A 23,315-nucleotide genomic window follows, 5' to 3' on the forward strand; every position below is an offset into this window, starting at 1 on the left:
GACTAAAGCCTTGAGGTATTTTCCCGACATATACATTATACATTATTTTCAGTGATGCAGTAAATGCCAGTGCTAAAAGGTGTCAAAAGCAGGTTAAAATCATGAATGATGTGTAATATAGGACCTTAAACATGCGTGTTGGTAAATTGTGCTGTTTTGGCGCCCATGATTGGATAGGTAGGGCATCTGGTGTTAAAAAAGCACAACAGTCAATCAATCACGATATACTACAATGTTGGAGACAATGGTGAGAAAATGTAAGTTTGACATTTTTTGATGATTGAGATCTAAACATGGTCCTGCCTTCCTCATCGACCATGCGCAGTTGAACTACCTTCCATGAGACTTTGCGCGACAAGAGCGAGCTGAGCAGTCACAAAAGAGGCATGGGAATTATGAATAAATAATAAATGATAATGTTTATACTTCCAAGTCGCTTCTGAATCATGTTCTAAACCTGCGGCTCATTCACAACAGTTGTGCTCGTTCGCATCGCTCACCTGCTCATTCATGTCGTACCATGTGACCCTTCTAACCAATCAGCGCCAAAAGTTTATCATCAGAAAATAGGTAAAAATCGCCACAAAATTCAACCATTGTGAAAGTTGTAGGTGCCGTGTCAGCCGAACATAAGCAGTTTGTGATTATGTCGCGCTCTACGGGAAAAAATCTTTCTGGGTGGACGGGATTTTTTGGTTGTAGTACGAATGAATGGCCACTAATCCAACTTGCAGCAGCTCAAAGATTGAGAAACATTGACAATTTTATGCAAATGTTGACAATAGGAAATATAGTGTAGTGACTCCTAGTGGTGAAAATGGAAAATTAACAGCCAAGTCTAACATTCGTTGCTGTGGTGGTCCAGTGATAAAGTAATTAATACAGCAGAAAACAAGACAAAATATGAGTTGGTCTTAAACCACACATTTCTTCTTAATTTGTCTGCAAACTTTGAAAAAGCTATACTTGGACTTACCAAACTTTTAATTAATATTTTTCTCAACGTGTTGGAATTATCCTTAAAATGATTATGGCGACTATATGAAACACATCTGCATATTCATTTTGACCTAGTTCTACACAAAGCAACTGTATTAAACAATTTAACTAGCTCTTTGAAATACCCCTATATTTTAGACTTCATTTACATTAACAGAGTAATATAATGTCAAATCATTGTTACACGCTTTCAATGCCATACATCCCCGAATCCGATTTAACCTCATAAGCAATCTTTTAATGTTCCTTTCTACATCTTTTCTTTTCTGACATTGACGACCTTATCACCACTGACCCTTTCCTTAAGCTCCTTATAGCCTATACTTTAGCCGCAAATTCCATTAGCCCCATGAATATAGATATACTTAAAACAGATGTAATGCAGCCCCTTTACTTTATCCAACCTCTGCAAGATCCCCCTCTTATTATTATTATATTTTTTTTCTTTCCAGACGAGAGGAAATTCATCTTGGAGTATGTCATATCTATTAAGCCATTTTAATTGCCCCTCTGTACAGGTTAGGGGAATTTATCTGTACTTGTTTCTATGGCTGCAGTTCGTACAAAGCCAGGGCTTGTAACATCGGTGAAAACAACCCAATGGACGAAGGAGGAGACGCGGAGCAGCAATCTGGAGAAAAATGATTTATTTGCACAGAGGTGTCACTCCGATGTTTATGGGCGCTAGTTTTTCATGCTGAAGCTATACCAAAGCTGCAGTGATGCATTTTCTCCTATCCTTCACCTATGGGGGACACAAGAACTCGTGCTATGTTAAAGGAAAGTGTTAGAAAGTGTACATCTCAGTTTTATTCTTCTAAATGTTGTACTAAACCCTTTTTTTTCCTTTTTTTTAACAATACTGTAGCAAGGATAATTCTTTGAGTTTTCAGTGTCATAATAGCTAAAAGATGCTAAAATGCATCTCATTAAAAACATAAAAAATACAATACAATAAAATAAATGCAATCTGACAACAACATTATTTATTTTATTTATTCATGTATTTATTTTATTATTTTGTTTTTTTTTTCATTTTTTGTTTATTCCATATACAAACACAAAACACATACACAAAAAAGTTACACATTTTGGCTGTAATTTGGAATGATTTTCAGTCATAATTAGTTAAAAGTATACTTACCCTGACCATATATATGCATACGTATATATGAATATGTATATGTATATATTTGTCCATATAGTCCCCATATCACTGATGCCATATTTAATGAAATATTAGCCCAAAAATGAAAAGACCAAATACCTACTACTGTTTTTCCCCTTTACAAAGTTCTTGTTTTTGTCACATAATGGATATGTTGGTGCAGTAAATTACAGCCTTAATCCCTGCTAATTAAATGCATATTTTTGTTCCAAGCTGTTTACCTCTCACCACCCCATTCTTCACCTACAACAAACCCTAGCCCCAAGTAAAGAACAGGACAGCAACAAGCGAAAGTTTACCCTTCTATTTTTAACTCCCAAATAGCAATTTCCTGGTTTTGTGGCGGCTGCGATCTGTCTTGTGGCTGGGAGGTTGTGCTGTTTGCGCTGATATCAATTAAAAGTGGATTAACGGGTACATAATGACCTTTAGCAGTAAATTGTGTGTAATGTTGCAAGGCAGGATACAGTATATTCCCCAGATGTCACACCAGGCCCCTGACGTATGATGGAGCAGATGTCTTAGCCAGTCCAAATGGCCCTCCAAGACACACACACATACACACACACGCTTTCACGCACGCACCAACATGTGTTCATACTCGGGCCCAAATGGTGCGCAGATATATACGCGCACGTAAACAGCACAGGGGAGAGGGGGCGCGCTTGTCGTGTAGCTTCCCGATATATTTAAAAACGCTTAAATTTTAATGGAAAACTGCAATCCACTGATCACCCTCCCAGGGCATCCCATTTATTTTGCGTAAACATCAAAGGCAGTGTCAAACCCACAATCCTCTCTGCTTTTCATTCTCATTTCAGATATGTAGATGATACATTAATCTTTATTTTGCACTCAAACATTAACAATCTTGCATAAGGACAAAAAAACAGAGGAGGGGAAAAATCAGATCAGTCTAATTTCTGTCTAATTTGGCTCCTAGAATATCATTTTGTCCAGTTAGAGGAATTGAGAATGATCATTTGCATCAGGGACGTTTCCTTATTAAATCAGCGCACAGCCTCTGTTCAGCAGCACACAGGAGAAGCACTTATTGGGTTAGAAGCTCATCTCGTGCGGTTTATCTTAAATATACTCTATGCTTCTTAGCCACTAGTGTAAGAGAAGCAATATCACATCAGTGTCTTTCTATCTATAGTGTGAGCGATCAGTCTGCGCCGCCAGCCTTCTATAACCTTTTTCCTCTGTTCTTTTCCACTCTTTTGTGTAGCCTCCTATTCTTCTCTCCGTTGTATCAATATTGTATCGAGTTAGTGTTTGTGGCCCTTTATTTGAGAACTCCGCAGTAGGTCCGCAGATCGCAGAGTCTTTTTCTGGAATGGTGCCCTCTAAATAATGATAAATTACTTGAGCAGTATGCCATTTGCTAATTATATCCATGATTTACTACACAGCCCGACTTAAATCATTCAAACCAGCCTTGCGTAACAATGCCTTTTTTCTCCTATAAAATGGTTTCCATGTGTATAATCTAAACACTTTATGCTCATATACTTTATATATAGCAATGTGCATTTCCACACATAAACAGAGCGCATAACAAACAGGCTTTATTCTTCTCTTTCCACTAATCTCTTCTTTTCACACAACCGCCATTAACAATCAAACACAAATTCCAGGCAGGGAACTTTTTATATGTGTATATATTAAAGGAAAAAAGGCTTAGAATTTTCCCTTCTCTGTTCATTGTTTAATGAATCCAAATCTGGCTCAGACTCCAAGCCTATTATAATTGCTAGCAGGATGTGTTCTATTTCAACATAAGTATCATTCCAATGGAAGATCCACTTCTGGCAGAATTGTGCTGGTGTTATACTATTATCAAGTACATTCATGAATATGGATGTGCATCATAAATAAATATATGTAAATGTTACACAATAGATTCACCCCTATTTTACCATAAAATAAATCACTTTGATCTGCGGGAGCGCGAGTGATTCATATTGTTCTTTATGGTGAGGCTCCTCCACTACAAGCATGTGTTTCACATATGTCCCAGCACTTTTTGTGAATACTCACAGACTTGCCTTTTGCATGGGAGTGTGTTCTCCATATTTCCTTGCTGGTGCGTTGCTGTGTGGCAGTAGTTGGGGTAATCTTACAGTGCGGCTGATTTATGTTCCTCAAGACAAACTGCAAATAGGCAACGTCCGAGAAACTGCGCCCTCATCGCCAAAGCACAGACAAGGCCAAAACAGCAGCGTGTTTAGCCTGTAGCCCACACACACACACAGACAGGCTAACACACACATATGAGGCCTCGCTCCAGCCTTCAGCAGAGCAAACCCAGATCACATCGAGACAGTTTTGTTGTCAGATGAAAATATTATCTCTTGTAGTGGACTGAAAGCGCCATATGGTGAAATGTTTTTATGGTGTTGATGTGAGTGATGGCTCACTTGGCGGGCTGGATGTAGCTGGATCGACCCATATTCAGATGCCTATCCCACACGGCTCCCCCCACAGTCAGAGTCCCAGCACACACACAAACATATGAAATAGAGCACAGCTGATAAGAGAGACAGGGGACTGTTAGTCCAATGTTGCACATTATTACTTTCACTTGTAGTTTATTTCATCATGTTGCATATGTCAAAAACTATTTAAACTCTTCAAAAAGTGAAAGAGTTGGAAAATGAAAGTTTTGTACAAGTGAATAAAACATGTGTGGAATATATTTGGTACTATTGGTTTGGACATAAAATGAAAACAGAAACACAAAATACTTCATGAACAGAGCTAAATGAGGGCAAATAAAGTTTATCATTTCTGACCTTCTATAACCAGGGTCATGTTTAATGCTAGTGATTAAACTGAAATGCAATTTAGACTTTTAATACTAGTTAATGAAATACAAATCTTTGTTGCAGGCTCTTCTCATTTGACCTCATTTTCTTGTTCTGGGAGGTTACATGACCCTAGGGTCCACATTCCCTGCTCCAATAAATAGCTTTTGATATCCAGTCAATCTAATAATCAGGTTAATGATTCACTCTTTTCCCTTTTCTGTTTCTCTTTTTTGGCCTCTCAGGAGAGAAACCCTACCGGTGCCCTCATTGCGACTATGCCGGGACCCAGTCTGCCAGTCTCAAATACCACCTGGAGCGCCACCACCGCGAGCGCCAGAACGGGTCCGCCAGCTCAGGCCAGTCCAGCGGGCACAACTCTTCCAATGACCATAAAGACGACCACAGCAAGAACAGTGGAGGCATCTTTGCTCGCCCAGATGTCCTGAGAAATGTTTTTAAAGGCATGCCCCCCAACCTCGACTTCAGGGGGGGACCACTGCTGCCACACCAATGGGGCTCCGGCAGCATGATGTCACCACACGACCGGGACCGCATCGACCGCCATTTTGACTCCTCCTCCAATGATAACATGAAGCCGACCGACGGACCCTCACCTCTGGTCTCATCGGAGAACCCGGCCAGCTTCTCTGACCTGAGCCGGGCCTACCAAAGCATGATCGGAAACGGAGTCCATTTCCAGGGTTCCCTCCAGGCCTTTATGGACAACTTCGTCCTCAGCTCCATGAAGAAGGACCACAAAGACAGCTCCATCCAGCTTTCGGCCCAGCGCTACCATGATAACGGTGAGCCCAAAGCCAAGAGGGCCTCCATTGAGCAAGACAGGGAAGAGAAAGCTGATGGCAAGCCCAACACACAGCCTGGGAAACCTGGCTCCCAGTATGAACCCTTGGACCTGTCTGTGTCTGTCCGGCCTGAGTCTGCCTCTGGGTCCATTCCTGGTGCTACACTCACCATCCATGACAATGTGGCTTGGCATGGCTGTCTCTTCTGCTCCTTCTCCACTCCCTCTCTGGAGCTCATGGCCCTGCACCTTCAAGCCAACCACCTGGGAAAGGGCCACCCACAGAGATCCGAATCAGGCAGAGAGGCTTCGCCCACCATGACTGGCAAGAACATGTTTGACAAAGACGACGATGGAGAGAAAGGCCCCGGAGGCTGGAACAACCACGTGGACCAGCCGTACAACCCATTCCAGAGTGATTTCTACAGGCGCTTTGGAGGCCTGTATGATGGATCCCCCAAGGGTAACCAAGGCCTGCAGGGGTATGGTCCTTCAGCTGAGGAGGGTGATCTTCCCAACCCTGGCTTTCCAACTGGAGATGAAGAGATGGGTGAGAGGGGCTCTTCTGGTATAGCTGAAGATGCTAGGTCAGATGAGGACGGTGCTAAGACCCCCAAGAGACGACAGGCGAACCATTCCGATGATGAACTTGAAGATGGCCGAGGCATGAACGACGAGGACGGAGACAGGAATGAGAACGGTCAAATGGAGGAGGACGAGGAGAGGAGTCCCAGATCGGACCATCTCCAGAATCACAACAAACACGACAACCCAAGAAGTGGCGGCACTCTGGGGGGCATGAACCCACTTTCCCTGAACCAAGGCCTTCCGTTGGACAAGCAGTGGCAGTCGGGCCTGGGTCTCTTGTCTCCGGGCAGTGCTCCACCTTCTGGACACCTGGAGCAACAGATGAACATGCTGTCAGTCCTGCGAGCCTACAGCAACGACAACATCCCGGCGTTCAACGGCCTGGGAGGCGGTGCGGGAGGGGCGTCCGTGGGGGGAATGAAGAGGCCAGATGCATCCGGTAAGCGTGTGTTTAACCTCCACTGGCACCGTAATAGCTGCAAAACAGACACACAGATATATTCACACAGTGCAAATTCAATTTTCTAACCGCACCAAAACAAAACGCATATACATTTTTTACCATGCCACCCACCACGGCACCACAGACACTCACTAAAGGTTCCCGAGATTGGCTCTGAAGTGATTTCGCCCTTATTTCAAGCAAGTTTAGAAGCTATCAGGCTGGCGACTAGCAACAGATTAATCTTTATTACACGTTTATATTACTGGGAGTGCAGCGCCTCCCCTCCCGCGCAGTGCAAGGGGGAATAACCTCGGGTGAGCGGGAGCAGGACCCCGGCTCCTCTTGCCATCTCCTCCACATGTCTCTTAACTATCTTAGCTCTCATAAAGCCCGCTCCCAAAAGCCCATTACTTTATAAGACTCGTCGATCTATGACCCTGTGAAAAATGAACTGTCAGCTTTCATGATGCCGCTAAGGTTACAGCCGCTCCTTGAGACTCGGGAAAGAAGTCCTATTTTTTTTTCTGTTTTCAATGTTTTACAATGGTCTTTTTACAGTTTAGGGGCCGCTCGGCAAAGTGTCTGTATTGCAGGAAAGTAAAAAGATACAGAGTCCAAGTTGACTTCGGAATACTACAAAATAGAGAAACTGCTGGGGAAGAGATAAGGCTATTAAAGTCATAAATGTGAAGCTAGCAAGACAAAGTCCTTCCAATGACAGAACCCTTTTGTTGTAAATTTGATTGTAGAGTTAAAATGGTAATTCCACCGATTTTAGCTGTTAACGTTACATATACACTTTTAAAAACCTATTCAGAATTTATCATCCGACTTTGGCGTAGCAAGTCCGCAAGTCCACATTTCTTCACGACCATAAAAACCGTATATGAAGTGAAAATATATTCCCAGAGCGCATTGCAGTTACTTACATATATGCATTCAGTTATACAATGGAAGATATATTGAGTTATAATAATAGTGACCCGCTTTGATAATGAAGCATCGCGCCTACATGTGTTGGTCTGACCTTTTCATTTGACAAAACATTAGCCGTTGTCATGGCACCAATCTCCGTGCATATCTTAAACATTTTATCCATATGGTAACAATATCTAAAGATAAAGGTTCTTCTCTTTTTTTTCAATGAATAGGAGAGATGGCTTTGTGCTAGCGTGTCCTACTTATTGTCTATGTAAGCTTGTGAAAACCCAAGCAATGTGACGTGGGCAGTTCCCTCGCAACTTGGAATGCTGACCTTTTTAGATAAGGCATTCTCTATGGAACAAAAGCCTTTCTTACATGTTGTTATTTTGTCCCAGTCGGAGGCAGGCTTCATTGTAATTAGAAAACGCAACAAGTTATTATGTTTCCTACATCCTGGCACTGGATATTCATCATGCCAATCTGGGGGATGCCATTGAAGATAGCCCTGTTTTCTATAAATGATAGCGTGGAGAGATAAAAGCGTGTTAGGGCACAAAGTGAAATGGAGTACACGAGCGGGGCTTTGCCTTATCAGACCTGCTTAAGCTGTTCACGAGAGGTTCACATGCCAAATTTTGTTATAGCTGGTTATAGTATTTGTTAACCTATTTCGTTAACTATTTGAAAGTATTATGTTGTAGAATACTTACAAACATCAATACCAAAGATTGACTGATTGACTTATTTATGCATTGATTGATTGATTTTTACACAGAGTTGTATTAGTTGCAAAAACGTGAAAGTAAATCTGATTTGTGACGATCCAAAAATGTGGTATTGTGTAAAATCTAAACTATTTATTGCAAATCAAATCATTTATACAAATTTTAACATCTTCTGAATACATGGAATACTTTTACATGGAGTTGCATGATATTAGTGTACAAAAACATGCCATATAATTACAAACAACTTTATTTTTGTTGCGTTGTTTGTTAAGTGTTACTTTATGTTTAATTAGAAATAAGAAATAAATCACACATGCATGAACTGCAAGAGCGGCGTTTTATTTATTCTCACTAATACTGTGCAGTTCACACCAAAAATTACATGATAAAGTATTGCCATGTATTCCTTTCCATACAGTACAGATACTCAATATTTGTATTAAGAATATGTATTTCCGGTATATGTATTGAGTTACTTTCAAACACTGTTCATACTAAGTTAGCATAGTATTATCCATTGGCAAAAGGGTAGTAGCAATAGTTATATTACGCTCAAGTATAAATGCAACTACTTTTGTGACTAAACCTAGACTCCTTCAAATCGCACAAATTCAAAAATACATGTTGGGGATGTGGGAAAATAACCACACTTGTTTCACTTTACAAAAGGTACTATTACCTCCTCTCTTTATCTGTGTCCACTTCTGAGCCCCTTATGTTGGGAGGTCAGCCGTCACGTGAAGAGCCAAAGCCACATATTCCACTGTTATTCGGTGGGGGCCGCGCAGACATCCATAAAACTCAATTCAGACCTGGCAAAATGTGATTATCTGGAGTGGGTTTGCATTAGGTTTGTATGCAAATATGGCATAAATCATTAATATCGAAATTCTCTGGTGAATGTGCGCGGGCTGTGGGAGGGCACGCGCTGCACGTCTGTAGTGGCCGCCTCTTCATTAGTATGCCCAGAGGAGGCCCGGGGGGGGACAATGCACAGCAATGTACCTGCACTATGACTTGTAACACATATTCACTCATACATTAACATAACTATTTGATTTGAGTCTTTACATCCATGCCAACATTAGAAAACACCTGAGATATTATCTGTAGTCCTGCACACAGCCAACTAGACCCATTGACATCCCAAATAGTTAAGGCAATGTATGAAATGAAATTTAAAGCCTGAAGCGCATATGGTACATCAGAGTAACTATATATTGAGTGCAGATTTAGACAACAATTTCAATGATTTGAAGTTAGAGTATGCTGATTTGTAATTTGCAATTGTATTTTCATAGACTGGAAATGGCATTTTTACAGGACCAGGAAGATTTATGTGGAGAATTTAAGTATTTCGGTTAGTGTAGCTAGCAAAAGACGAAATTTAAATCTGTCAACTGGACAAATCGTCTCCTACAACGATTTGTCTCAAAAAATATTTCACGAACTTATATTTACTTAAATTTTGTTTTTTGCTATAGATTAGATCTGGACGACTGGGGGATTACGCAGACATTAGTGTAGCTATTAACATAACATTAAACACAGTATACTGCATACTTAAAGCCGTATTATGTCACTTTTTAACTTTTTTTTTTTTAAACATAGAAAAAACATGGGTCCTTACCTTGAGCGAGCTTGCATCTCCACAAACCCTCACTCTTATTTGGTCTGGAGGAGGGTCTCCGTCTGCTTGTTGGAAATGTTGTTCCTTTGGCTATAATATTGCACAGTATGGCTTTAAATTGAAACCAGCGCATGGTTTTGACGTTCTATTTCAAATCCTCTCAGCATTAGACTATAATTCTGACTGTTAAATGTAAACACAGTTATTAGTTCTCCCACCTGTGTGTCTAGTTTAGGGTTCAATTCCAACCAAACCTATTTGTCTCTATATCTTGGTTTTAGTGAGTTTGTCTAGAATCTGACGTTTAAACCCCAAAACTATCTCCAACACAATTCATATTCCCAGTTACAGCATTAAATAAGGTCATGAAATATGTATATAACGCAAGAAGAAAAACGGCACACGTTGCATTTAACACATTTCTCATCACAAACCACACCTTTCTAAATTGGCTGTGGGATTGGACGTATCAATAATGTCATTAGCAGCTACGGTGGCCTGGAGGTGCGCGTAATCAGACACGGATCTGGTATCTGAGCTATACGGACGGACGGCGGCGTGTAAAGATTGATATGAAGCCGCCGCACTATTTGCAGTAGCGCAGATGTGCTTAGCGCGATCGATACTTGGCTGCAGCCTCAGACCTATCTATAGCCGTGCATTATCAAACATGAAGTATTACATTATTCAAACACCAGGGTACATGCCATGAGAGCTCGAGAACAGCGCTCCTCACGTCCTCTTGCTCAAATTACATCAGCGCCCCGAGATTTACAGTGCCGGTCAAAAATATTTGTAAAAAAGGAAGTATTGTGTACTTTTTTATTATAATACAAATTGAAATATAGGTGTTTTTTTGTTTTTAGATTAGAGAATTTACACATTTTTTACCTGAAGTGACTAGACCCAAGAATTGTGCTGTGATGTCTTCTAAAATCCAGAAATATAGGTATCTGAGTGGCAAAAAGCACTGTTGCCATAGCGATTAAGAATAAAAATATATCTGAATTGTGTAGTCACTCAAAATTGAAGCTATAAAAAAAACCTGAAACACATATTTTTGCAGACAAAAGTGGCCTAGGTTGTATTGGTCATAATTTTTTATACATAAGATTGTCGGTTCAATCACATTGCATGCCATTTTTGTGTCCATGGGCAAGACACTTTAACCACTGGCTATATAGGTTGTAGTTTGATGTTTCTTTTTCTTTTAACTTCTGAGTTTTAAGTATTAAAAATAAACTTTACTCTTGATTCAAAAGGTCTTCAGTTTCAGTTCAACCAAACCAGAACTTCTTGTTGAATTGTCATACTTTCCAACAATTTTTGTGGTTTGGCATCAACATTTTTATTATTTTTTTTGCTCATAGCCTTCGCCTTACTCGATTTAATTTACCAACTTTGACTCGAGAAGGAGATTGACAGGTGAGAGAGGGAGCGCAGATAAAAGTGTAGGACTTGGAGGAGCACTTTTCAAAGCAGAAAGTGGCACGGCTCACGGCCAAGCACCTCTCGCAGTCTGAGAAGTATGCTACGCTAACTCCGAGTGGAAAAACTGCAAAATGTTGTATATGCTAACATCAATTACACCCATTACTTACAGTTCACAAGCACCCTCATGTCCTCCAACTTCTATTGTTTGCTTCTGGGGGAAAAAACCTCACCTGGATGGCACCAAAACGCGATCTATTTTTGTAAACTTGAGAGTGTAAACATAGAGTGGTGGTGCCGAAGTGTCACTAGATAGCATCAGGTACACCCAAAGTAGAAGCGGTGGTGCCAGCGTGTCTTGTTCTAAAATTTTAATGGTAGAAATTGAGCTGTTAAGTGGAATCCAAACATAACATAAAATTCAATTTGTCCTGTTTGTCCAATGAGGTAACTGCTTTTGGACACACATGACCTCACTGGTGCTATTCGCAGCCCAAAAGTTGGATCTAGTAATGTAATTAATCAAATTCAAAATACTTGTTTTTGGAACATCAGATTTGGTGTAGTTTTTCAGTGGATATGCAGGTGCCTTTTTGTGCAGTTTTTGTGTGAATCTAATGTTAAAAGTCCCACATTGAGTGGCTGCAAAAAGAGATATTTGGACATAAAGGTCCCATATCATGCCATTTTCTGATCTGTGTTATAATGTCGTTTCCTCATCCCAAACGTACCTGGAGTTGTGTTTTGTTTCATTCACACATGTTTAACACACATATAGGACCTTTAATTAGTTTTTAGAATTTAATGTCTAAACCTGATCAGGGTGACGAGTAGTTTTCAAGGTACATTATTAAAATGATTTACTGAAAATCAACTTTCTAATAAACCATCCAAATATACTTGCACTATTGAGCTATTGATTTGCTATGGCTGGGATTTTAAAAGAAGATTTATAGGCTTCCTTTAAATAATGACAGATTAATTAAAACTCATAAATTATAGCCCAAAACTGCTCGGTACTCTAGTAGTAGTAGTGTAGTGCATACCGGTTACTCGCTAGCACCAAATCATATTGCATTGTGTCCTTGAGCAAGACACATCACACTTTACGCTTACTACGTCATTGTTATTACAAATAAAGGGTGTGATCTAGGAGTTATTTCTTATTTAAAGTATAGCAGAATTTGAAAAAAAAAAGTTTAAATAGACATGCTTACTTTCACAAATACACATTCAAAGCTATTGATAACCTTGCTCCACAATACCTCTGTGATCTCCTCTGCATTGACACTCTTTCTTCCTCTCTCCACTCCTCCTCCTCCTCTCCAGCTCTCTGTTCTCTCTTCAAATCACGACTCAAAACTTACCTGTTCAGACAGTCCTACACACAGTGGTGAAAGAAGTACTCAGTGTTGTTACTTAAGTACAGATACTGGAGCAAAAACAAACAAACAAAAAAAAACAACTCAAGTAAAAGTAAATGAACTAAAATACTACTTTTACTTTAGTTTCTCCACTGCCTACACCACATACTACTAACCAACCAATCCAATCAAATTATTATTATTATTATTATTATTATTATTAATTAATTAATTTATTTATTTATTTATTTTACTGTATTTTTATTTATTTATTTTTTATTACTGAAGACCACAGACAAAGGTCAGTCACATCTTTATAACCTTTCCCTTGTGGTGAAAACAGTGACTGAAGAGTGACTGAATTATGCCCCAAACTGTAAAACAACATATTATAAGCAGAAGACAGATTAAACAAGACATGTTCACTTATATTTTTACAGTGACACTCTGACTTTTGGTCCCATACCCCTTTCGACCCCCACAGTGTAGCGAGTGCTCGGGTTAAAGTTGGGCTTTTTCATCTTAATTGCAGCACTAGTGGTGTCACCAGTGGCCAATTACCCCCGTCAGAAAGAGCCGGCTGCAGCGTGCCTTCTCTGAGCGGGATACCAACCCAAAGTGTGGAGGTCAAACCGGAACATCATGCTCGAAAATCTCCCTAGTCTCTGCAAAGGCGTGTATGCTCGGAGAGGGGAGGGGGAAGCCCAGCCTGTTGTAATAATGCTAGATATATGTGTGTATGTATATGCGTGTGTGTGGTTGTGTGTGTGGAACAGGTTCTGTAAAGCACTGGTGGTAATTAAAGACATATGGCGGGATTGGTGGGCTGGCTGTGAAGCGCAGATGTAGCGGATAATAGTTGGCGTTATTTTCCACTTTCGCTGCTTTAAGTGGAAGAAAGGTAGGCTTAACAAATGAACATTCACACACACGCATGTACGCAAACAAACAACACGCGCAAATGGAGATATTACTTTGACACGCGCTTAAGCTGAAATTGGCGGATCACAGGAAAACTCTCGTACTGATTAGACAACATGTTAAGCTGCACTTTAAAACAGCGCCAGATTGTTTTCTTTTTTTTTTTCTTTTTTTTCTTTTCATAGGAGAGTTGTAATTTGTGATTTGCAAACAGTCTGCCTATGTTTTGCCTCTTGTAGTAGTAGCCAGTGAACAGGACGGCAAAACCCATGTACTTTCTTGATAGAACGGAAGTGAAGACCAGTGAAATAAAAGTAGTAACGTTCTGCACTTAAGTAAAAATGTTAGTATCTGTACATTTTAAAGCGGATACTTTTTACTTTTACTTCACTACATTTGAGAGCAGGTATCTGTACTCTCGACTCCACTACAGGATTGAAGAGTACAAGTATTTTTACTAATATTTGAAAAGGCTGGGGCGGTTATTTTTTACATGTTCATAATTTGAGCAAAAATATACAAATGCAAACAGGCGGTAAAACAATGATTGATTCAGTTGTTTCTGCACAATTCTGTATCAAAATCACTACATTTGAAGCTTTATTAGTACATTTTTAAACAGGTACTTCAATACTTTTATTTAAGTCGAGTTTTTCACGTGATGCTTTTACTTTTACTAGTATATTTTCTGCTGCGGTACCTGTACGTTTAACTAAATTTTGTACTTCTTCCATGTCAAGTGAACCGATTTGACCCAAAATCAACAAAATCTATTTTTAATATTTTACTGTGATTTAAATGCATGGCCACAATGGAAACTTTAGTTTGGAGTTTGCATGTTCTTCCTGTGGTGGTGCTTTGGATCCCCATAATAAGTTGAAATACATCAGCTAGTTACTCCACAATCCTTGCTCATGTGAAATCGGTCATATACAAAAAGCAAATTTACAATCTCAGACAATTTACTACCACGTTCCTTGTCAGATCTGTGGAGGGATGACAGATTCATAGTAAGAATGCACGTTTTTCAAGTATTTGTTGATTTTTTTAACAATAAAACCACAATTGAATAGACGCAAGATAGATAATCATGGCATACTGTGGAATATCCCAAGCATCCATCGTGACAAGCAGTTGCGGACCTGCTAAAAATATTTAAAGTTGCTCAAAAACTGTGCTTCGTGGGAGCTATTTGGGGGAAAATGTGCTCAATGATTTTTTCGAGTACTGGTAGATAAACTTCGTGTTAACTCCACACTGGCTGATTTAACCCCAGAACCTTCTCTTGTCACGAGGCTTTAGTCCATTACACCTCTTTCCCCACAAATACAGTTTTAACATCACTAAATTTTGACCCTCTTGTTGGACTTCACACTTCTCTCCGCGCATGCCTTTAAACGCCACAAAGCAAATTGGCCTGCTATCCTTTCCCCTCCATTTACTCCCTTTGTTCCACCGCTCCCTGGTCAGTTATTACAGCGCACATGAACCTTAACCGAGCCACTGCCCATTAAAACCAGCTCACCCACATGGACAACATCGCATTACCCTGTCCGCATTTAAGGCCACGCACCTGCAAGCATGTCTCCGCCGCAAGCACGCGTTTAAAACTTGTGGTAATGCAAAACCCGGTAATTGCCAATAATAGTGTCCTCATCAGGTGGTTAATTACCATGAATTTGGTTGCTGTTTGTCTCCTGCAAACATAGACACGCACACACATACACACATTTAAACATGCAAACTGCTTTGACGAGTGGAGAGGGCTGCATCCTCCTTATTGCTCCCAGACAGCCCCGTGGTTGCTAATGAGCGAGACGGATAGCTTACCTGCGCGCCGGTAATTATTCTGTGCACTTAAAGTAGAAAGTCGGAGCGCAAAGGTGACACCCGAGGATCTTACAGAGGCAGGAGATGCTTAGGCTTACGACACGCACAAGCCAGAATTAGAGCTGTTACCACTGGGTTAGCCAATATCAAAAAAAGGTTTGTTTGAGTGGTGGCCAGCCACGGTGGTCAGGAATTGACTTCTGAAACTGATATGTAAATGGCTGTATTGAACATTGTAGTAAAGACAATCATGTTACAGCTGCTTTGGTATATTTGATATCAGAGGTGGATAGAGTCGGCAAAAACTGAGCTCAATTGAAAGTAATGTTACTTCAAAATAATATTAGTCAAGTAGAAGGACAAAAGGTTATTTTTTTTTTATTTTTTTTTTACATTTTTATATAGTTTTTTCCATCCTTAAGGCACTCAAAGCACTTTACATCAAGACACTCATTCCCATACACCAGTTTAGGCAGACATTGGGATTGAGGCGGGTTAACCAGTGTATTTTATGTTGAGATGTTGGGATTTGAACCAGCAACCTTTGGATCAGTGAACAAACGCTCTACCAACTGCGCTACTGTCAACCCACAAAGTTGTGCTCCAGGTAAAAAAAAAATATTTGGAAAATTATTACTCAAGTAAAAGAAACGTAAAGATTATTATGATGTAACATCTGATTTATAATTTGAACGACAAAACTTTAAATAATGCAAAAAACCTGGTATTATCGAAGCATAGACACAAAAATGAGAAAAAACAAACAAACGACATTATATATTAGGACGTAGAGTACCTGCAGATTATTGGGATGGATAGGTTCTTTTGTTCGAAGTAGTGACAATAAGGATTTGCGTTTCAAATGAATATAAAAGTATTATTGTATCAAAACTCTCAAACAAGGAAAGGTGTCTTGCTCAAGGACTCAATTATAGACTCCATGCCAGAAATGGAAATCAAACCTTCAACCTTTGACTTGCTGAAAATGCTAACCGAGATCCATTATGTTCTGTAAAATGTCAGGTGTTGTTTTAGCTAATAATAATAATACATTTGGGCCAATAAACTTGAACAGCCATCGTCACGCTGCTTATTTCTCCTAATTGTGTTGACCAACAAAAAACTGTACATTTCTTCATTATATTTTATTTGTAACTCTCTCCAAAACCAGACTCGCATTGACATAATCTGTTGTCCGAGAATGCCCACGCTCTGTGCTGTGTCAGTGCACCAGACGGATCACTTAAATGATTTTTTCATCATGGATCTAATTGCAGGTTCTTGTAAACAGCTTAAACTGATTAAAGTTGGGCCAGAGTTTGACCACTATCTGACATGGAAGTCGTTGCAGTGAAAAGGGCCTCCCCTGTGCAGTCGTCAGTCCTTCCTCTCCTCCTCCTCCTCTTCATATTTGCGTCCTCTTTCCCACACTCCTCCCCTCCCTCTCTTTATCTATCACTCTTTCTTCTCTTACTGTAGCTGCAGGCCAGGCTCCTTCTGTGATTAAGCCGTCTGAGGCTGTCTGTCTTGTAGTGAAGAGTGAACTGTGATGAGATAATTTCTAAATGGTTGACCTAATGTTATAGATGGACGGCACTTTTGAATGGATTTTTTTAGATGGCTGTAGGTCAACAAGTAGAGACCAGGCGAAGGGTTGGCGGTTCTACTCCCACCTTTGTGTAATACTGTTTAAAATGAACCTATTTTGAATATAGCAGTGATTTGGTGAAACGTTTGAGGTAAATAGAGGCTGGAAATCCCTATATATACATTTGACAAATTATAATATCATATTTTAAAACATAAACTTGTCTTTTATATATGTATTTTTTGTACCAAGCACCAGGTCTGATAATGCATAGTTTATTAACGTAACTTGGTTGTCAATAACTCAATTATATAGAGTCATAACATATCTGATGATGGGTTAATTTTAAATAAGGTCTTAAATTTTGGTTTGCTCACAGGCGTAAAACACATTTTATAAGAAAAAAACAACAACTTAAAGTACACAAATCCACTTTTTTCCCATTATTTCGGCTTATTTTCGTTTTTTTCGGTAAAGTTAAGCATCGTTTGACCCTCATAGAGTCAGGGATAAAAGTACATATGCATTTCCGTTTAAATTTTTACAACTTCTATTTTAAATATACAGTATAATACACCGTGATTGGCTTGACACATGTGAGCAGAACACTGAACAGATATTACACATCACATTCTGAACCTCCGCCCTCTCCGTTTCCGCTGCTTCACCGACCTGACAACTTGACGGGTGGCAACGCAAAGGTGCTATTTCACATGCGTTCCAATATTACCAGTTTAACTTGTGCCGAGGTGAATTAACGCCTTGTCACCCAAAAGTGCAAATAGTGTCGTTTTCAAAGGGCAATTAAGTATAATAGCTGCTGTCAAGCCTTTAAAGAACAAACCTGTTGCTTTCTTTGCTCTCATCGTCTCCGCCGCTAACTCTAAAAATATTTTTCTACTCATTAATTCCCCCGATAGCACCTGCTGAAAGGTACGCTTGAAAAAAAAAAAGAGGAAAAAAATCGTATTATTCTTTTTCCCTTGTGATTCCCCTCTCCCTCAACTGTCTCCACTAATACCTCTGATCATATTGGCCTCTATGACGTTTCCTGGAAATACAGTACAAGTGAATGAGGGCCGGTATCGAGTTGCCCTCAACCAAGAAAGCCGAGCCGAACGCTTGGATGATAGCAAAAGTTGCATGACAATTATTCTATTCATTATTTGAGAAGACGGGAAACAGGAGGTAGGATGGGAGTTGCGAGGTTGCTTTCTGCGTCGGATCACTCCCGTACAACCAAATCAAGTGCTTTTATGTATATATGCGAGCCTGCGTAGCCTTACCACCTAGCGCATTCTCAGCCAGCATATCTCCAAAAACATGAAACAACGGGTTATAAATTGGCCTTCCAAGCCGATATATTTGACATGATCTCGGCTCCCCGCCTCGTTAGCTAGCTGTTTGTTTCCATTCTTGTGTGACTCCTGTAGACTTTGTTGCAGTTTGGAGTTGCCTCTCTTAAGAAATGCAAGCGTTCCCCCTTTCTCTTCCCCAGGCGCCCCGGAGATGTAAAAGGAACGGGGGAAAGGAGGGAGGAGAGGGGGTCGGTGATGATGGTGGTGGGTAGGTTCTCGGAGGAGTTGTAGTCATAAAAAAAAACAAAAAAAAACTCCTATCCTCCCAGGGAAGACAGAAGGCACAGGCGAACCGGCATAATAACTACACTTACGCAGCTAGTCGACACGTAATGAGACAATACCGCCGCGACTTCAAGGAAACTCGCAGATATATAAAAAAAAACAAGGCAAGAAGTCGAGAATAAAAAGGGGGGGGGTGCATTCGAAATAGAAAATTGGGTGGCGGGGAGGAAGGGGGTGTAAATAAAAAAAAGACAAGAAAACTATGTCAACTTTTATTTTCGCTGTTATTCCACATCAATGGAGGCATGCCGCGGTACTAATAAAAACAAAACAAAAAACACACAGGTAGCGAAAGAGAGACACTTCGCAGAGCACACCAGAGTTGCTAGCGGGTTGTTTGAAAAGCGCTGAGGCAATTAACGACAAATAAGTTGTAGCATTCTCCCGGTGCGAAAGGGGAGATCCCGACCGATAGCTAAAAACATGTTTGATTTCGACATCAAAAAATGGCAAATGAGTAAAAGTCAAATAAACAAGACGATAAAAAAAAATGCTTGAAAGAAACAAAACACATAAACCATGGGGGGATAAGAATAGCGTAACTGTCGAGACGAGAACGTTTGCATTTAGAGAATAGCATTGAATTCCAGGCAGAGGTGCGTATGCGCTGCGTTGTTCCATTGCATTTCCCATCATTACAGATTTAAGTAACTTGCGTTGTTTTATTACGGCGCGGGAGAAAAAGTGCATGTTCTAATTGCAGTGATTTGATAAAGGCTACCTGGATGAACTGATCGGGACAAGAGAAGCTAGGACATACAGTTTGCGTTTAATTGGAGGCCAGGCTAGAAATTGCAGGTAGAATAGTCCCGTAATTACTGGGCCTTTCTGTACAAAATAAAAACTGGCGCAAAGTTTAATGTCTTCTCTGTCTGCAAAAACGAACACTGGATTCATTCAAACTCACAGGCACAGTTTGTATCAGTTGCAGACTTTTCTCTATAGCAACAAGCAGGTGGCAGATCTGTGGGGAGGAGAGACCATAAGAATGCATGGTTTTGAAGGATTTTTTTGTGCGATAAAAACACACATACATATAGATCGAGTGCATTATTCCAAACTTTCAAACATTTCAGTAAAAAAAACAAAACAAGCAAAATGTCCATGAAAACAAGCAGGTGACAAACAGCGATAGACAAACCCCTGCTCTTTCAAAAATAAGAACATCCAACCACTAGAAACAATGCAATATTTCCACAGTCCACCATTGTTCTTTTTATGTCTTTTTCCTCCCCCCCGCGCTTGTCGTTAAACAGCCGGCTTGCAGGGAGAATCCATTTTAATCTGATTAATAACTTAGTTGATCACATATAACCTAATTTCCATTCAGTGCCGCCCTTGTCTGCCCGGGCCATATCCACTGTTGACCTTTGGAGCCATGGCCAGTCACAGAAGACCACAATGTTCGCCATTGTCCCGTCCCGAAAGATGTTTTATATCATTACCAAAAATGCCCCCATCTTTAAAATGATTCCTACCAAAAGGCCAGGACTTGCGATTGAATGCGCATTTGTTACCAGAGTTATTAGGGATTCGGATTTCCATCAAAAGGGATGGGAACAAGTTTTCTCATGCATTCACAGTAATATGAATCGTCCTTTTAAAACAGATATGGTTACATATTTGGTACAGTAACGGGTTGAGAGTTAAGCTTTCCTCCAACACTAGGGTTCTTTGTTAGCCGAGCCCAACTAATAACTGCCCCCTGATCCCCATCTCAGGAGAAACTCCCACTTCTTTTTTTTTTTTTCTTAATTTTTCATCATTGAATATATTTGATTACACCGCCATTTTGTCATTTCAATTTTACTTAGCGCTGAGAGATCCGCATTCAGGATAGGCAATTAGGGCGGCACAAAGTAAGCCGTTTTTGCGATGACAGTTGAAACGATAGAAAGAAGAAAAGACAGAAACAGTTTCGATGTCCTTTCGTTTTACTTTGTCTTGTTGGCGCGCACGTACATAGGAAATGGAATATTCATGGGTGGCAGAGAAGTTTGGGGCACCCATATGTTTGGTGGTGGGAGCAGCTTGCACAGAGGATGGTGGACGGAGTTGACATGTTGGGTGGGGGTGGGTGACACGGAGCTTGAGTACAGCCTCTGGCGCATATTCACCGCTGGCATCAACCAGGTCAGGCAAACTGCATAGGGTTACAATAGACCGAAGACCAATGAATGAGACAAATGGTATAGGAAAAGGGTTGTTCATCAGGACTAAACGTGGTAGTATTTGAGTTAAAGCAACACGGTGTAACTTTTTGGAAGCTGCTCATCACCTGCCCAATTCCATGGAAGTAGAGTAAAGTGTAAACCGTACTTTGTGGAGTTAATTTACTTTTTGCAATGCTGTGCAATATTACAATGGTCCCTCACCGTTCGCGGTTTTTGTTCCTTTTTTACATGCTTTTTTACAGCGTATGAACGTTCATTGTGTTCTGCGTCCTGATTGGCTAAAGGACTGTAGACCATTGTCAATTAATCTCCTCCGTGCCGTGTTTCCTGTACAGTACAGAATGCGTTCAACCAAAGTTACATAAAGGTTCGATCGCAGTGTGACTCTGAAGTGCTGTATGTTTGCAAGTTTTCTCCCCGACGAAACCCACAATGTCGACGAAACGTTCTGCACCGACAAATTTCGTGAACGAGAACAACAAATTTAAAGCAATCATCGAGGAATAATCTATGAAGGTTTGAACTTTGAGTGTTTAAACAAGAGAGAAATGTGAGAAAATGTTAACGCCTGTGTGAGAAAAGTGTATAAAGTGTGTGGTGAGGGGTTTTACAGCCTCAAAACATATATGTGGGTTATTTTTAGAATGTAACCCCCGCGATAAACGAGGGACCACTGTACAGCCAAAAGACCAACATTTTCTTAAAACCAAAAAAAGTGGTATATCAAATGGATTGAGAAACAATGAAATTAAAATAAAAGTTATGCAGTCACTTTGAGAACATGCCAAACAGAATGCAATCCAGAAACAAACCAGAAACCATATTATTACTTGGCAAGAGTTACAACCTCCGTGACAGATTTTGCATTTAGGTATGGACAATTATGTTTCCTACTTACACATTAGACATTATTCATCCCTATGTGAAATTACATGGATTTTCAAACATTTTAACAAACACTATCCACCTTCTAAGTCGTCTAAGCCATCAGAACATTTCAAATCAAAACTCCGACTTCCTCCATTGTATCTCTATCCGCTCTCCCATCGTCTCTTCCTCATTTCCATCCCCCTTTTCGTCCTGGTTGCCCTCCACTGCACCCCTCACTTTCTCCTTCCTTTACTAATCTGTTGTTAGACGGATGAGACCGTGGAGCAGCGTGATTCACTGGCCTGGAATCCTTGTAAAATCAGCCCTCCGCGCATTTGCCAGTTTCCAGAAATTGTAAGAACTTTATGGTTTTGTAGTTTTTTTATTTTTTATTAGGCATCGGAAGAAAAGAAAGAAGAAAGAAGAAAAAACGGTTAGAGAAAGGCAGTGGGGAGAGGATTATAAGCAAGGCATTAGAGCTATACTTAAAAATACATTTATTTTAAGGTGTTATCCAATATCATTATGTAGTAACTGTAGTAACTTAGCAATTATAGTTCTATGAAAATTGGTCTTTTACTTTTACTTTACAACACAGTTTAAAAATGCTGCGCCTGATTTTTACTTTCTTAAAAGAGCTCAATAGCTAGTTCAAAGTTATTCCTGACTTATCTTCTGCTTTGCGTGCATCCTAATTACTCCCCCGATTAATTTATACGTGTTTTTACAACTTTCAGAGACCAGACTAGAGTTTTGCCACCAACAACTATCATGCTAATGCCCACTTCCTGATTCTCTGACAATAAACCACTTTATAATTACATGCAGACAGCACACAGCGGACTTATTCTGACCCTAAGAGCTGCTTATATCTGTAGGAGCAAGACACATTTTACTCAAATACATAGAAAAAAATTGATTGGGTACTGGCCCTTTAAGAACTGGCTTTTGGACATGAATGTTATACAAACAACTTTGCTTCCTTTTAAGCTATTTAACACCAAACAATGGCATGGCACTAGCTCCGCACAATAACGCTTTTGCATAAAAAGAATAGCGATAAGAAGGGTTTGGCTCTGTTCTGTCATCTCTTTATTCCTCTCTTTTTCCACTCTTTTTTTCCATCATTCCATCATAGAATCCGGCTTGATCTGTAAGCATCAAGTGCTACACAGAGAGAAGTCATATTCTCCACAAGCTAATTCACTAAACAAGGATTGGTCATAGTTTTTAAGAAGCATTCCATAATGGATTTCAATGTTTGAGTCATATTTAACCGGCGGTACGAATGCAAGGCACAATTGTTGTCTTTATTACAGGAAGAAAAGGAAAAAAAAAGCATCCCGTCTCTTCTCTCTTTCGCTATCTATCTATCTGTCTCCGCCAATCTCCTTCTA

General features: G+C 40.1%; 1 protein-coding gene across 3 annotated transcripts in view; it reads left to right on the forward strand.

Annotated features, from left to right (window-relative positions):
* Positions 1 to 23,315, forward strand: part of znf536 (zinc finger protein 536) — a 294,307-nt gene that overhangs the window by 224,156 nt on the left and 46,836 nt on the right. For all 3 annotated transcript variants that reach the window (XM_055231159.1, XM_033985229.2, XM_055231162.1), the window contains one exon: positions 5,223 to 6,809. In XM_055231159.1, coding sequence (XP_055087134.1) covers positions 5,223 to 6,809 — 1,587 coding nt within the window. The remainder of the gene's footprint in view (positions 1 to 5,222; positions 6,810 to 23,315) is intronic.

Source organism: Periophthalmus magnuspinnatus, chromosome 3 (genome assembly GCF_009829125.3).
Source record: "Periophthalmus magnuspinnatus isolate fPerMag1 chromosome 3, fPerMag1.2.pri, whole genome shotgun sequence".
NCBI lineage: Eukaryota > Metazoa > Chordata > Actinopteri > Gobiiformes > Gobiidae > Periophthalmus > Periophthalmus magnuspinnatus.